At 49.4% G+C, this 15,000-nt stretch overlaps 1 protein-coding gene across 2 annotated transcripts in view; it reads right to left on the bottom strand.

Moving 5' to 3' along the window:
- Nucleotides 1-15,000, bottom strand: part of LOC129859945 (receptor tyrosine-protein kinase erbB-4-like) — a 600,299-nt gene that overhangs the window by 109,621 nt on the left and 475,678 nt on the right. For both annotated transcript variants that reach the window (XM_055930221.1, XM_055930219.1), the window contains exons 13-14: nucleotides 13,935-14,067; nucleotides 998-1,091 (exon numbers count right to left, since the gene is read on the bottom strand). In XM_055930221.1, coding sequence (XP_055786196.1) covers nucleotides 998-1,091; nucleotides 13,935-14,067 — 227 coding nt within the window. The remainder of the gene's footprint in view (nucleotides 1-997; nucleotides 1,092-13,934; nucleotides 14,068-15,000) is intronic.

A 15,000-nucleotide genomic window follows, 5' to 3' on the forward strand; every position in this document is an offset into this window, starting at 1 on the left:
TCAGGAAAAACTCAGTGGCCTAACAGTACAGTACAATGTAACTCCTAAAAGTCAAACTCTCCAGACAGGATGTGACATCAACAAGGGGTCTGTTCTGGAGGCAGCTCTGCAGATTGGTCCCAATCTGGCACAGCCACAATGTCATAAAATCTGATTTTAAAGCTAAACTTAACCATAACCGTACTGCTAACCCTAATGCCTAACACTAACCGTAACCCTAACCCTAACCATAACCCTAACCCTAACCATAACCTTAACCCTAACCTTAACCATAACCTTAACCCTAACCATAACCTTAACCCTAACCATAACAATAACCTTAACCCTAACCTTAACCCTAACCATAACCTTAACCATAACCTTAACCCTAACCTTAACCCTAACCTTAACCCTAACCTTAACCCTAACCATAACCTTACTGCTAACCCTAATGCCTAACCCTAACCTTAACCCTAACCTTAACCCTAACCTTAACCCTAACCATAACCCTAACCTTAACCCTAACCATAACCTTACTGCTAACCATAATGCCTAACCCTAACCCTAACCCTAACCTTACTGCTAACCCTAATGCCTAACCCTAACCTTAACCCTAACCTTAACCCTAACCCTAACCTTAACCCTAACCTTAACCCTAACCATAACCTTACTGCTAACCCTAATGCCTAACCCTAACCTTAACCCTAACCATAACCTTAACCCTAACCTTAACCCTAACCCTAAGCTTACTGCTAACCATAATGCCTAACCTTAACCCTAACCCTAACCTTAACCTTAAATTAAGACCAAGAAGCTTTTCATACATATTTTGTTTTCAAACATTTTTACAATAGAGCCAATTTTGACTTTGCAGCTGGCCTATCTAAGGGGAAATGGCTCAGTTCTGCCTCCAGGACAAGATTCATGACAATAAACGTCAACCTGCACCCAAAGAACACACAGGTTCAGGGCTAGGTGGAACACCGATGACAGTTACCGTGGTGACCATTCTACTTACCGTTCCGAGGCAGGTCATGGTCTTGTCCTGAGACTTCTCACACTGGCTGTCACACTCCAGACATACTGAACCATTGGTAAACTCACGCTCATCTCTAAAGAGGAAAGAGAGAGAGAGAGAGAGAGAGAGAGAGAGAGAGAGAGAGAGAGAGAGAGAGAGAGAGAGAGAGAGAGAGAGAGAGAGAGAGAGAGAGAGAGAGAGAGAGAGAGAGAGAGAGAGAGAGAGAAAGAGAGAAAACAGGCTCAGCAGTCAATATGTCTGATATAGTAACAGGCTTAGCAGAGTCAATATGTCTGATATAGTAGCAGGCTTAGCAGAGTTAATATGTCTGATATAGTAACAGGCTTAGCAGAGTCAATATGTCTGATATAGTAACAGGCTTAGCAGAGTTAATATGTCTGATATAGTAGCAGGCTTAGCAGAGTTAATATGTCTGATATAGTAACAGGCTTAGCAGAGTCAATATGTCTGATATAGTAACAGGCTTAGCAGAGTCAATATGTCTGATATAGTAGCAGGCTTAGCAGAGTTAATATGTCTGATATAGTAACAGGCTTAGCAGAGTCAATATGTCTGATATAGTAACAGGCTTAGCAGAGTTAATATGTCTGATATAGTAACAGGCTTAGCAGAGTTAATATGTCTGATATAGTAACAGGCTTAGCAGAGTCAATATGTCTGATATAGTAACAGGCTTAGCAGTCAATATGTCTGATATAGTAACAGGCTTAGCATAGTCGATATGTCTGATATAGTAACAGGCTTAGCAGAGTCAATATGTCTGATATAGTAGCAGGCTTAGCAGAGTCAATATGTCTGATATAGTAACAGGCTTAGCAGTCAATATGTCTGATATAGTAACAGGCTTAGCATAGTCGATATGTCTGATATAGTAACAGGCTTAGCAGAGTCAATATGTCTGATATAGTAGCAGGCTTAGCAGAGTCAATATGTCTGATATAGTAACAGGCTTAGCAGAGTCAATATGTCTGATATAGTAACAGGCTTAGCATAGTCGATATGTCTGATATAGTAACAGGCTTAGCAGAGTCAATATGTCTGATATAGTAACAGGCTTAGCAGAGTCAATGTGCCTGACAAAGAAGCCAGCAAACAATGGTGGGCACTGTAATAATGACAGACTTGTGAGTGTGTGTATGTGTGTGTGTGTGTGTGTGTGTGTGTGTGTGTGTGTGTGTGTGTGTGTGTGTGTGTGTGTGTGTGTGTGTGTGTGTGTGTGTGTGTGTGTGTGTGTGTGTGTGTGTGTGTGTGCGCCTGTGTGTGTGTGTGTGTGTGGGCGCGTGCGAGTGGGCGCGTGCGTGTGGGCGCGTGCGTGCTCGTTAGTTTCTCTAATCATATGACTGAGTGTTGGCTGGCCAAAACCTAAGGCCACGATGGGAAGAGGAGTGGAGAGAAGTAAGGAAAGAAGAGGAGGAGGGGAGGGGAGGGGAAGGGAGGGGAGACGAGGCGAGGCGAGGGGAGGGGAGGGGAGGGGAAGAGAAGAGGGGAGCAGGGGAGGAGGGGAAAGAATGGGAGGAGGGGAAGATTGGAGAGAAGGAGGGGAGGAGAGGAGAGCAGTGGAGAAGAAGAAAGGAGGGGAGGGGGGAAGAGAGGGGAGAAGGAGGAGATGAGGGCAGGAGAGGAGAGGAGGAGAAGAGATATCGACACCCCTCTGTTTGTGTCCACATCAGCACCACCATCAGATAATGCTTTGAAGGATGGTGTCGGTGAATATGGGGCTGGCTGTCAATAGGCTGGCTGTCGATAGTATACTTTTCAGATGTGAGAGATTGTCGATCCTACTGGGACCAAGACTCAGCAGAGTGGAGGGATACAGTAAGGTACACAAACAGGTAGGCCCTATCTTCTCTCAGCAAGGAAATGCTGGGCCTATGGAAGCAGTTCGATGGGTTCAGGTTATGCTGTAACTGTCTTGCAGTCGGGGAAATGGTTTATCATGGCTCTATAATGCTACTCAACTGCTCAATTCTAAATCGACCCTAGCCCACTCCTGTATATCTGAGAAGATTGGATAGATACTGTATAAGCATTATGGGTAATTGCTTCACATTGCCTTCTGATTGGCTAGGTGGTGGAAACGTCCAATCTAGTCTCCTCTAGAGATCTACAGAGGGGACTAGGGAGTAGTAGGCTAGAGGTTGATTTGGAATTCAGCATGCGTGATATTGTAGAGAATCCTGTATATCATTAGAGGGGATGTGATGGGTTGGAGAAAGGGTCAGATATGATGAGGAATCAGAATACTGTATATCATTAGAGGGGATGTGATGGGTTGGAGAAAGGGTCAGATATGATGAGGAATCAGAATCCTGTATATCATTAGAGGGGATGTGATGGGTTGGAGAAAGGGTCAGATATGATGAGGAATCAGAATACTGTATATCATTAGAGGGGATGTGATGGGTTGGAGAAAGGGTCAGATATGATGAGGAATCAGAATCCTGTATATCATTAGAGGGGATGTGATGGGTTGGAGAAATCAAATCCAATTTATTAGTCACATACACATGGTTAGCAGATGTTAATGCGAGTGTAGCGAAATGCTTGTGCTTCTAGTTCCGACAATGCAGTAATAACAACAAGTAATCTAACCTAAGAATTCCGCAACTACTACCTTATACACGCAAGTGTAAAGGGATAAAGAATATGTACATAAAGATATATGAATGAGTGATGGTACAGACGGCATAGGCAAGGTGCAGTAGATGGTATAGAGTACGGTATATACCTATGAGATGAGTACTGTAGGGTATGTAAACATAAAGTGGCATAGTTTAAAGTGGCTAGTGGTCCATGTATTACATAAGATGGCAAGATGCAGTAGATGATATAGAGTACAGTATATACATATACATAAGAGATGTGTAATGTAGGGTATGTAAACATTATATTAGGTGGCATTGTTTAAAGTGGCTGGTGGTACATTTTTACATAATTTCCATCAATTCCCATTTTTAAGGTGGCTGGAGCTGAGTCAGTTTGTTGGCAGCGGCCGCTAAATGTTAGTGGTGGCTGTTTAACAGTCTGATGGCCTTGAGATAGAAGCTGTTTTTCAGTCTCTCGGTCCCTGCTTGGATGCACCTGTACTGACCTCGCCTTCTGGATGATAGCGGGGTGAACAGGCAGTGGCTTGGGTGGTTGTTGTCCTTGATGATCTTTATGGCCTTCCTGTGACATCGGGTGGTGTAGTTGTCCTGGAGGGCAGGTAGTTTGCCCCGGGTGATGCGTTCTGCCGACCTCACTACCCTCTGGAGAGCCTTACGGTTGTGTGCGGAGCAGTTGCCGTACCAGGCGGTGATACAGCCCGACAGGATGCTCTCGATTGTGCATCTGTAGAAGTTTGTGAGTGCTTTTGGTGACAAGCCAAATTTCTTCAGCCTCCTGAGGTTGAAGAGGCGCTGCTGCGCCTTCTTCACAACGCTGTCTGTGTGGGTGGACCAATTCAGTTTGTCCGTGATGTGTACACCGAGGAACTTAAAACTTTCCACCTTCTCCACTACTGACCCGTCGATGTGGATAGGGGGGTGCTCCCTCTGCTGTTTCCTGAAGTCCACAATCATCTCCTTTGTTTTGTTGACGTTGAGTGTGAGGTTATTTTCCTGACACCACACTCCGAGGGCCCTCACCTCCTCCCTGTAGGCCGTCTCGTCGTTGTTGGTAATCAAGCCTACCACTGTAGTGTCGTCCGCAAACTTGATGATTGAGTTGGAGGCGTGCATGGCCACGCAGTCGTGGGTGAACAGGGAGTACAGGAGAGGGCTCAGAACGCACCCTTGTGGGGCCCCAGTGTTGAGGATCAGCGGGGTGGAGATGTTGTTACATACCCTCACCACCTGGGGGCGGCCCGTCAGGAAGTCCAGGACCCAGTTGCACAGGGCGGGGTCGAGGCCCAGGGTCTCGAGCTTGATGACGAGTTTGGAGGGTACTATGGTGTTAAATGCTGAGCTGTAGTCGATGAACAGCATTCTCACATAGGTATTCCTCTTGTCCAGATGGGTTAGGGCAGTGTGCAGTGTGGTTGTGATTGTGATTGCGTCGTCTGTGGACCTATTGGGTCGGTAAGCAAATTGGAGTGGGTCTAGGGTGTCCGGTAGGGTGGAGGTGATATGGTCCTTGACTAGTCTCTCAAAGCACTTCATGATGACGGAAGTGAGTGCTACGGGGCGGTAGTCGTTTAGCTCAGTTACCTTAGCTTTCTTGGGAACAGGAACAATGGTGGCCCTCTTGAAGCATGTGGGAACAGCAGACTGGGCTAAGGATTGATTGAATATGTCCGTAAACACACCAGCCAGCTGGTCTGCGCATGCTCTGAGGACGCGGCTGGGAATGCCGTCTGGGCCTGCAGCCTTGCGAGGGTTAACACGTTTAAATGTTTTACTCACCTCGGCTGCAGTGAAGGAGAGCCCGCAGGTTTTGGTAGTGGGCCGTGTCAGTGGCACTGTATTATCCTCAAAGCGGGCAAAAAAGGTATTTAGCCTGTCTGGGAGCAAGACATCCTGGTCCGCGACGGGGCTGGTTTTCTTTTTGTAATCCGTGATAGACTGTAGACCCTGCCACATACCCCTTGTGTCTGAGCTGTTGAATTGCGATTCAATTTTGTCTCTGTACTGGGACTTAGCCTGTTTGATAGCCTTGCGGAGAGAATAGCTACACTGTGTGTATTCGGTCATGTTTCCGGTCACCTTGCCCTGGTTAAAAGCAGTGGTTCGCGCTTTCAGTTTCACGCGAATGCTGCCGTTAATCCACGGTTTCTGGTTTGGGAATGTTTTAATCGTTGCTCTGGGTACGACATCGTCAATGCACTTCCTAATGAACTCGCTCACCGAATCAGCATATTCTTCAATGTTGTTGTTGGACGCCGTGCGGAACATATTCCAATCCGCGTGATAGAAGCAGTCTTGAATCGTGGATTCAGATTGGTCGGCCCAGCGTTGAACAGACCTGAGCGCGGGAGCTTGTAGTTTTAATTTCTGTTTGTAGGCTGGAATCAACAAAATGGAGTCGTGGTCAGCTTTTCCGAAAGGAGGGCGGGGGAGGGCCTTATATGCATCGCGGAAGTTAGTATAACAATGGTCCAGAGTTCTGCCAGCCCTGGTCGGACAATCGATGTGCTGATAGAATTTAGGGAGTTTTGTTTTTAGATTAGCCTTGTTAAAATCCCCAGCTACGATGAATGCAGCCTCAGGGTGTGTGGTTTCCAGTTTACAGAGAGTCAGATAGAGTTCGTTCAGGGCCATCGATGTGTCTGCTTGGGGGGGAATATATACGGCTGTGATTATGACCGAAGAGAATTCCCTTGGTAGATAATGCGGTCTACATTTGATTGTGAGGAGTTCTAGATCAGGTGAACAGAATGACTTGAGTTCCTGAGTGTTGTTATGATGGTCACACCACGTCTCGTTAATCATGAGGCATACCCCCCCGCCCCTCTTCTTACCAGAAAGATGTTTGTTTCTGTCTGCGCGATGCGTGAAGAAACCAGCTGGCTGCACCGACTCCGTTAGCGTCTTTTGAGTTAGCCATGTTTCCGTGAAGCAGAGCACGTTGCAATCCCTGATGTCTCTCTGGAATGTTACCCGTGCTCGGATTTCATCGACCTTATTGTCAAGAGACTGGACATTGGCGAGTAGTATGCTAGGGAGTGGAGCGCGATGTGCTCGTCTCTGAAGCCTGACCAGGAGACCGCTACGTTTGCCCCTTTTTCGGCGTCGTGTAGCTTCGCCGGCTGGGATCAGGTCCATTGTATTGGGTGGAAGGCAAGACACTGGATCCGTTTCGGGAAAGTCATATTCCTGGTAGGAACGGTGGTTAGTTGACGTTAATCGTATATTCAGTAGTTCCTCCCGGCTGTATGTAATGAAATCTAAGATCACCCGGGGTACCAATGTAAGAAATAACACATAGAAAAACAAAATACTGCATATTTTCCAAGGAACGCGAAGCGAGGCAGCCATCTCGCTCGGCGCCGGAAGTGAGGTCAGATATGATGAGGAATCAGAATCCTGTATATCATTAGAGGGGATGTGATGGGTTGGAGAAAGGGTCAGATATGATGAGGAATCAGAATACTGTATATCATTAGAGGGGATGTGATGGGTTGGAGAAAGGGTCAGATATGATGAGGAATCATGGCTCTGTCTCAGTCCCAAATGACACCCTATTCCCTATACAGATCCCTATGGGCCCTGGTCTGAAATAGTGCACTATATAGGGGATAGGGTGTCATTTAAGACACATAGGGTATCTATTCTACGCCCTGTTCCAATCATCAGATCAAGCATCAGTCCAGGTAAATAGCCAGTACATATAAAAATAGCATGTTCAATTGGACAGGGAGCAGCGTGCCACCACACCAAAGGGCAGTGTGGCAGTAGTCCACCCTTCTCCATCCTCCCTCCACCTTTCACCCTCCACCCTCCTCCTTCCTCCCTCCCTCCTCCCTTCCCTCTCCGCCCTCCTCCCTCTCCACTCCTCCCTCCTCCCTCCCTCCACCCTCTACCCCCCTCCCTCTCTCCGCCCTCCACCCTCCTCCCTCCACCCTCCTCCCTCTCTCCACCCTCCTCCCTCCTCCCTCCCTTCTCCCTCCTCCCTCTCTCCGCCCTCCACCCTCCTCCCTCCTCCATTGAACCACCTTCCTCCCTCCCTCCCTCCCTCCACCCTCCTCCCTCCACCCTACCTCCCTCCGCCCTCCTCCCTCCTCCATCCAACCACCTTCCTCCCTCCCTCCCTCCACCCTCCCACCACCCTCCTCCATCCAACCACCCTCCACCCTCTTCCTTCCTCCCTCCCTCCCACCTCCACCTTCACCTCTCCACCCTCCTCTCCTCCATTTCTATCTCCTCTTTTTTAAACTAAATTAGATTTTTTTTTCTCAGGAAGCAGTGTCCAGAGGAATCCTTTTGAAAAGGCTGGGTGGTGGAAGAAGAGTGTCTTTTGTTCAGAGAAAAATGGAGGAGAATCACGGAAGACAAAGGAAGGTTCCACGGCGGTTGTTCCCCGCTGAATTGAATGTTCCTTTCCATTCATTCCGTTGGTTCCTTCTCGTTGGCTTTCCTTGTGCGTTGCAGTTGGTTGGGGCGTGTACGCCAAACGCACACCACGGTCTTCAGGGAGGAGGGGCTGATGGGGATTAGCAGCATTTTAGCAGGAATTTGGAAGGATTGAGGCTCGTTCAGGTCGAGTGGTGCCTGCGCCAGAGGCGAACCTGACGCCACATGGCCAACTCACGAGAACAACTTTTTTAATTAAACACTTTCAAGGTTTTCTAATCCTCCTCCCTCCGTTCCCCCGCGGCCACGAGAGCACACGGTTTTTCTTTCTGTCTCCCCGTTCTTTTATTCGCTGGCCTTTCAGTGTGAGAATTAACTTGACTCTCATTTAGAAAGGCACAGAGATGGAAAGTTAAAGAGACCTAGTTTTAAAAACCAGAAGCCAATCAGTTTTTTTACAGTTTTGGCCAAAAGTTTTGAGAATGACACAAATATAAATTTTCACAAAGTCTGCTGCCTCAGTTTGTATGATGGCAATTTGCATATACTCCAGAATGTTATGAAGAGTGATCAGAGGAATTGCAATTAATTGCGAAGGACCTCTTTGCCATGCAAATGAACTGAATCTGTCACGACCTCAACCGAGGCAGGCTCTCCTTCCCGTTCGGGTGGCGCTGGGCGGTCGTCGTCACCGGCCTACTAGCTGCCACTGACTCTTTTTCCTCCCCCTCCTTAATTGTTTATTTGTATCACCTGTGTTCAGTTAGTTGTTAATTAGTGTGGCTTTATTAGTCAGCCAGCCCGTAGGCTTCTTTGTGCGGGATTGTTATATTGCAGCTTTTGGGATTTCGGGAGTGAATATTGTTATTGTGGACTGGGTTTCTTTCTCGTGTCGTTGGACCGTTGTGTATGACACCCAGTACGTCCGTGTTGGACATTTTGTTTGCCAGTTGGGCATTAAAGACTCAACATATTGAAGCTCTGCTGTTCCTGCGTCTGACTTCGCACCCCCCAACACCCAGGGCGTTACAGAATCCCCCAAAAACATTTCCACTGCATTTCAGCCCTGCCACAAAAGGACCAGCTGACATCATGTCAGTGATTCTCTCGTTAACACAGGTGTGAGTGTTGACGAGGACAAGGCTGGAGATCACTCTGTCATGCTGATTGAGTTCGAAAAACAGACTGGAAGCTTCAAAAGGAGGGTGGTGCTTGGAATCCTTGTTCTTCCTCTGTCAACCATGGTTACCTGCAAGGAAATACGTGCCATTATCATTGCTTTGCACAAAAAGGGCTTCACAGGCAAGGATATTGCTGCCAGTAAGATTGCACCTAAATCAACCATTTATCGGATCATCAAGAATTTGAAGGAGAGCGGTTCAATTGTTGTGAAGAAGGCTTCAGGGCGCCCAAGAAAGTCCAGCAAGCGCCAGGACCGTCTCCTAAAGTTGATTCAGCTGTGGGATCGGGGCACCACCAGTACAGAGCTTGCTCAGGAATGGCAGCAGGCAGGTGTGAGTGCATCTGCATGCACAGTGAGGCGAAGACTTTTGGAGGATGGCCTGGTGTCAAGAAGGGCAGCAAAGAAGCCACTTCTCTCCAGGAAAAACAGGGACATACTGATATTCTGCAAAAGGTACAGGGATTGGACTGCTGAGGACTGGGGTAAAGTCATTTTCTCTGATGAATCCCTTTTCCGATTGTTTGGGGCATGTGGAAAAAATATTGTCTTTAGAAGACAAGGTGAGCGCTACCATCAGTCCTGTGTCATGCCAACAGTAAAGCATCCTGAGACCATTCATGTGTGGGGTTGCTTCTCAGCCAAGGGAGTGGGCTCACTCACAATTTTGCCTAAGAACACAGCCATGAATAAAGAATGGTACCAACACATCCTCCGAGAGCAACTTCTCCCAACCATCCAGGAACAGTTTGGTGACGAACAATGCCTTTTCCAGCATGATGGTGCACCTTGCCATAAGGCAAAAGTGATAACTAAGTGGCTCGGGGAACAAATCATAGATATTTTGGGTCCATGGCCAGGAAACTCCCCAGACCTTAATCCCATTGAGAACTTGTGGTCAATCCTCAAGAGGCGGGTGGACAAACAAAAACCCACAAATTCTGACAATCTCCAAGCATTGATTACGCAAGAATGGGCTGCCATCAGTCAGGATGTGGCCCAGAAGTTAATTGACAGCATGCCAGGGCGGATTGCAGAGGTCTTGAAAAAGAAGGGTCAACACTGCAAATATTGACTCTTTGCATCAACTTCCCGTAATTGTCAATGAAAGCCTTTGTCACTTATGAAATGCTTGTAATTATACTTCAGTATTCCATAGTAACATCTGACAAAAATATCTAAAGACACTGAAGCAGCAAATTTTGTGGAAATAAATATTTGTGTCATTCTCAAAACTTTTGGCCACGACTGTATATAGCCATTAGGAGGGCTACAGGAGGGCTACAGGAGGGTTATAGGAGGGTTATAGGAGGGCTACAGGAGGAATACAGGAGGGCTACAGGAGGGTTATAGGAGGGCTACAGGAGGAATACAGGAGGCTATAGGACGGCTTTAGGAGGGCTACAGGAGGGCTACAGGAGGGCTACAGGAGGGCTATAGGAGGGCTACAGGAGGGCTACAGGAGGGCTACAGGAGGAATACAGGAGGAATACAGGAGGAATACAGGAGGCTATAGGACGGCTTTAGGAGGGCTACAGGAGGGCTACAGGAGGGCTACAGGAGGGCTATAAGAGGGCTACAGGAGGGCTATAGGAGGGCTATAGGAGGGCTACAGGAGGAATACAGGAGGCTATAGGACGGCTTTAGGAGGGCTATAGGAGGGCTACAGGAGGGCTACAGGAGGAATACAGGAGGGCTATAGGAGGGCTATAGGAGGAATACAGGAGGCTATAGGAGGGCTATAGGAGGGCTACAGGAGGGCTACAGGAGGGTTGCAGGAGGGTTACAGGAGGGCTACAGGAGGGCTACAGGAGGGTTACAGGAGGGTTACAGGAGGGCTACAGGAGGGTTACAGGAGGCTATAGGAGGGTTACAGGAGGGTTACAGGAGGGTTACAGGAGGGCTACAGGAGGGTTACAGGAGGGTTACAGGAGGGTTACAGGAGGGCTACCAGAGAGCTACAGGAGGGTTACAGGAGGGTTACAGGAGTGTTACAGGAGGGCTACAGGAGGGTTACAGGAGGGTTACAGGAGGGTTACAGGAGGGTTACAGGAGGGCTACAGGAGGGCTACAGGAGGGTTACAGGAGGGCTACAGGAGGGCTACAGGAGGGTTACAGGAGGGTTACAGGAGGGTTACAGGAGGCTATAGGAGGGATACAGGAGGGCTACAGGTGGGCTGCAGGAGGCTTTAGGATGCTATATTAGGCTATAAGAGGGCTATAGGAGGGCTATATGAGGCTATAGCAGGGCTATAAGAAGGATATAGGAGGCTATAGGAGAGCTATAGGAGGCTATAGGAGAGCTATAGGAGGTATTAGGAGGCTATAGGAGGGTATAGGAAGGCCAGATTGGCAGGGTTTGCATTTTGCATGTGAGCTCAATGAAGAGCAGCTACGTGATCACAGCTCGGTTCTCACAGAGGACGTCGTTATCCAGCTGCTTCACCCCCCCCCTCCTCTTCATCTTCTTCAAAGTCTCAGCTGTGAGCTGTTTTTCCTGCCGACTTCAAACACCCCCTCCCACATATGGATCACTGAGAGGAGAACTGGGCATGATGGGAGAAACACAGACACTGGTTCCCTCTGTGAGGACAGGCTAACCTGACGCCAGACCCTGATTCCCCCCTGTGAGGACAGCCTAACCTGACACCAGACCCTGGAACCCCCAGTGAGGACAGCCTAACCTGACACCAGACCCTGGTTCCCCCTGTGAGGACAGCCTAACCTGACTCCAGACCCTGGATCCCCTGTGAGGACAGCCTAACCTGACACCAGACCCTGGAACCCCTGTGAGGACAGCCTAACCTGACTCCAGACCCTGGATCCCCTGTGAGGACAGCCTAACCTGACTCCAGACCCTGGATCCCCTGTGAGGACAGCCTAACCTGACTCCAGACCCTGGATCCCCTGTGAGGACAGCCTAACCTGACTCCAGACCCTGGATCCCCTGTGAGGACAGCCTAACCTGACTCCAGACCCTGGTTCCCCCTGTGAGGACAGGCTAACCTGACTCCAGACCCTGGTTCCCCCTGTGAGGACAGGTTAACCTGACGCCAGACCCTGGTTCCCCCTGTGAGGACACAGTAACCTGCCTCCAGACACTGGTTCCCTCTGTGAGGACAGCCTAACCTGACTCCAGACCCTGGTTCCCTCTGTGAGGACAGCCTAACCTGACAACAGACCCTGGTTCCCCCTGTTAGGACAGGCTAACCTGCCTCCAGACACTGGTTCCCTCTGTGAGGACAGGCTAACCTGACTCTAGACCCTGGTTCCCCCTGTGAGGACAGGCTAACCTGACGCCAGACCCTGATTCCCCCTGTGAGGACAGGCTAACCTGACTCCAGACCCTGGTTCCCCCTGTGAGGACAGCCTAACCTGACTCCAGACACTGGTTCCCTCTGTGAGGACAGACTAACCTGACACCAGACCCTGGATCCCCCTGTGAGGACAGCCTAACCTGACTCCAGACCCTGGAACCCCTGTGAGGACAGCCTAACCTGACACCAGACCCTGGATCCCCCTGTGAGGACAGCCTAACCTGACTCCAGACCCTGGAACCCCTGTGAGGACAGGCTAACCTGACTCCAGACCCTGGTTCCCCCTGTGAGGACAGCCTAACCTGACTCCAGACACTGGTTCCCTCTGTGAGGACAACCTAACCTGACACCAGACCCTGGATCCCCCTGTGAGGACAGCCTAACCTGATTCCAGACCCTGGAACCCCTGTGAGGACAGGCTAACCTGACTCCAGACCCTGCAACCCCTGTGAGGACAGCCTAACCTGACTCCAGACACTGGTTCCCTCTGTGAGGACAGCCTAACCTGACTCCAGACCCTGGTTCCCCCTGTGAGGACAGCCTAACCTGACACCAGACCCTGGTTCCCCCTGTGAGGACAGCCTAACCTGACACCAGACCCTGGTTCCCCCTGTGAGGACAGCCTAACCTGACTCCAGACCCTGGTTCCCCCTGTGAGGACAGGCTAGCCTGACTCCAGACCCTGGTTCCCCCTGTGAGGACAGCCTAACCTGACTCCAGACACTGGTTCCCTCTGTGAGGACAACCTAACCTGACACCAGACCCTGGATCCCCCTGTGAGGACAGCCTAACCTGATTCCAGACCCTGGAACCCCTGTGAGGACAGGCTAACCTGACTCCAGACCCTGCAACCCCTGTGAGGACAGCCTAACCTGACTCCAGACACTGGTTCCCTCTGTGAGGACAGCCTAACCTGACTCCAGACCCTGGTTCCCCCTGTGAGGACAGCCTAACCTGACACCAGACCCTGGTTCCCCCTGTGAGGACAGCCTAACCTGACACCAGACCCTGGTTCCCCCTGTGAGGACAGCCTAACCTGACTCCAGACCCTGGTTCCCCCTGTGAGGACAGGCTAGCCTGACTCCAGACCCTGGTTCCCCCTGTGAGGACAGGCTAACCTGCCACCGCAAGAGTCACGTTTGTTTATTCACCCAGAACAAGCTAATTGTTTTGTAATTCAGGGCATTTTCATTATTTCCACCCAGTCAGGATGTGGTGAGGAAGAGAGGAAGACTACGAAGAAGTATTCCCTGTTGTAATCACACATCTTTTAAGTGTCCAGAATGGAAATATCTACCTACAATTATTTGAATGAAACCCAACATACATTCAATACTGTTATGTCTTACATCTCTCCATTCATTGGTCGATATCGCCCCAGCAGCACTGGTCAGGCCCTGTCATTCTGAGGATGTGATTGGTCAACTCACCCGTCATAGAGGTTGCAGGACGGCACACAGGAACGTCCTCGACTAAAGTAACGACAGGAGAGGCACTGGTCAGGCCCTGGACCCCAGCAGCCAGCTTCAGAACACAGCCGGTCACACACCATCCTCTGTTGGGCTGTGGAGCACACACACATATGAACACACACACATATGAACACACACATCATCCTCTGTTGGGCTGTGGAGCACACACACATATGAACACACACATCATCCTCTGTTGGGCTGTGGAGCACACACACATATGAACACACACACATATGAACACACACATCATCCTCTGTTGGGCTGTGGAGCACACACACATATGAACACACACACAGATGGACCCGAGAACACAAACAAGTGCAAACAAATGAACAAACACGCACACGTTTTTGCACGTGCGCACACACTCACACACAAACACACACATCAGGGACACAGCGATGTTAAGTAGAAAATTACAAAGTTGTTCATGACAGCACAATAAGGTGAGAACATGGATGTTATATTGGTAATATGTGCTAATGCATGATGAAAGTAGCCTACAGGGTCGGGTGTGTGTGTGTGTGTTCACCAGTATTTCCCATACCTCTACCATTCTTTCTGCCCAGGCCTGTTACAATACTGTAAAACACTGTTTTAAACTTAAACAGTCAATAGACACTGCATCTGACTACACTCCCCACTGACCTCCACAAGCCCATCCACTTTCCTCATCGACTGCCCCAGTGAGTGACACATTCCCTGGGGTGAGCCGTCTGCCATGTCCCCCTGTCCCCCTGTCCCAATCCACTTCCACAGCTCCCCCTTCATTGTCTGGGCTGGTCGATGGCTGGATGAGAGACTAATGAAGAGGCCTCCTAACAGGGTTATTGATCCCACAGCACACCGCAACACTCATTAACACGCTAATGATATCAACCACCGCTTGGCAGGAAGACTCCACAACACGTCCTCCTCTCTCTCTCTCTCTCTCTCTCTCTCTCTCTCTCTCTCTCTCTCTCTCTCTCGCTCTCTCACATCTCCCTTCCTTCCTTCCTTCCTTCCTTCTCTCTCTCTCTCT

The sequence above is a fragment of the Salvelinus fontinalis genome, chromosome 7 (genome assembly GCF_029448725.1).
Source record: "Salvelinus fontinalis isolate EN_2023a chromosome 7, ASM2944872v1, whole genome shotgun sequence".
In the NCBI taxonomy this organism is placed as follows: domain Eukaryota; kingdom Metazoa; phylum Chordata; class Actinopteri; order Salmoniformes; family Salmonidae; genus Salvelinus; species Salvelinus fontinalis.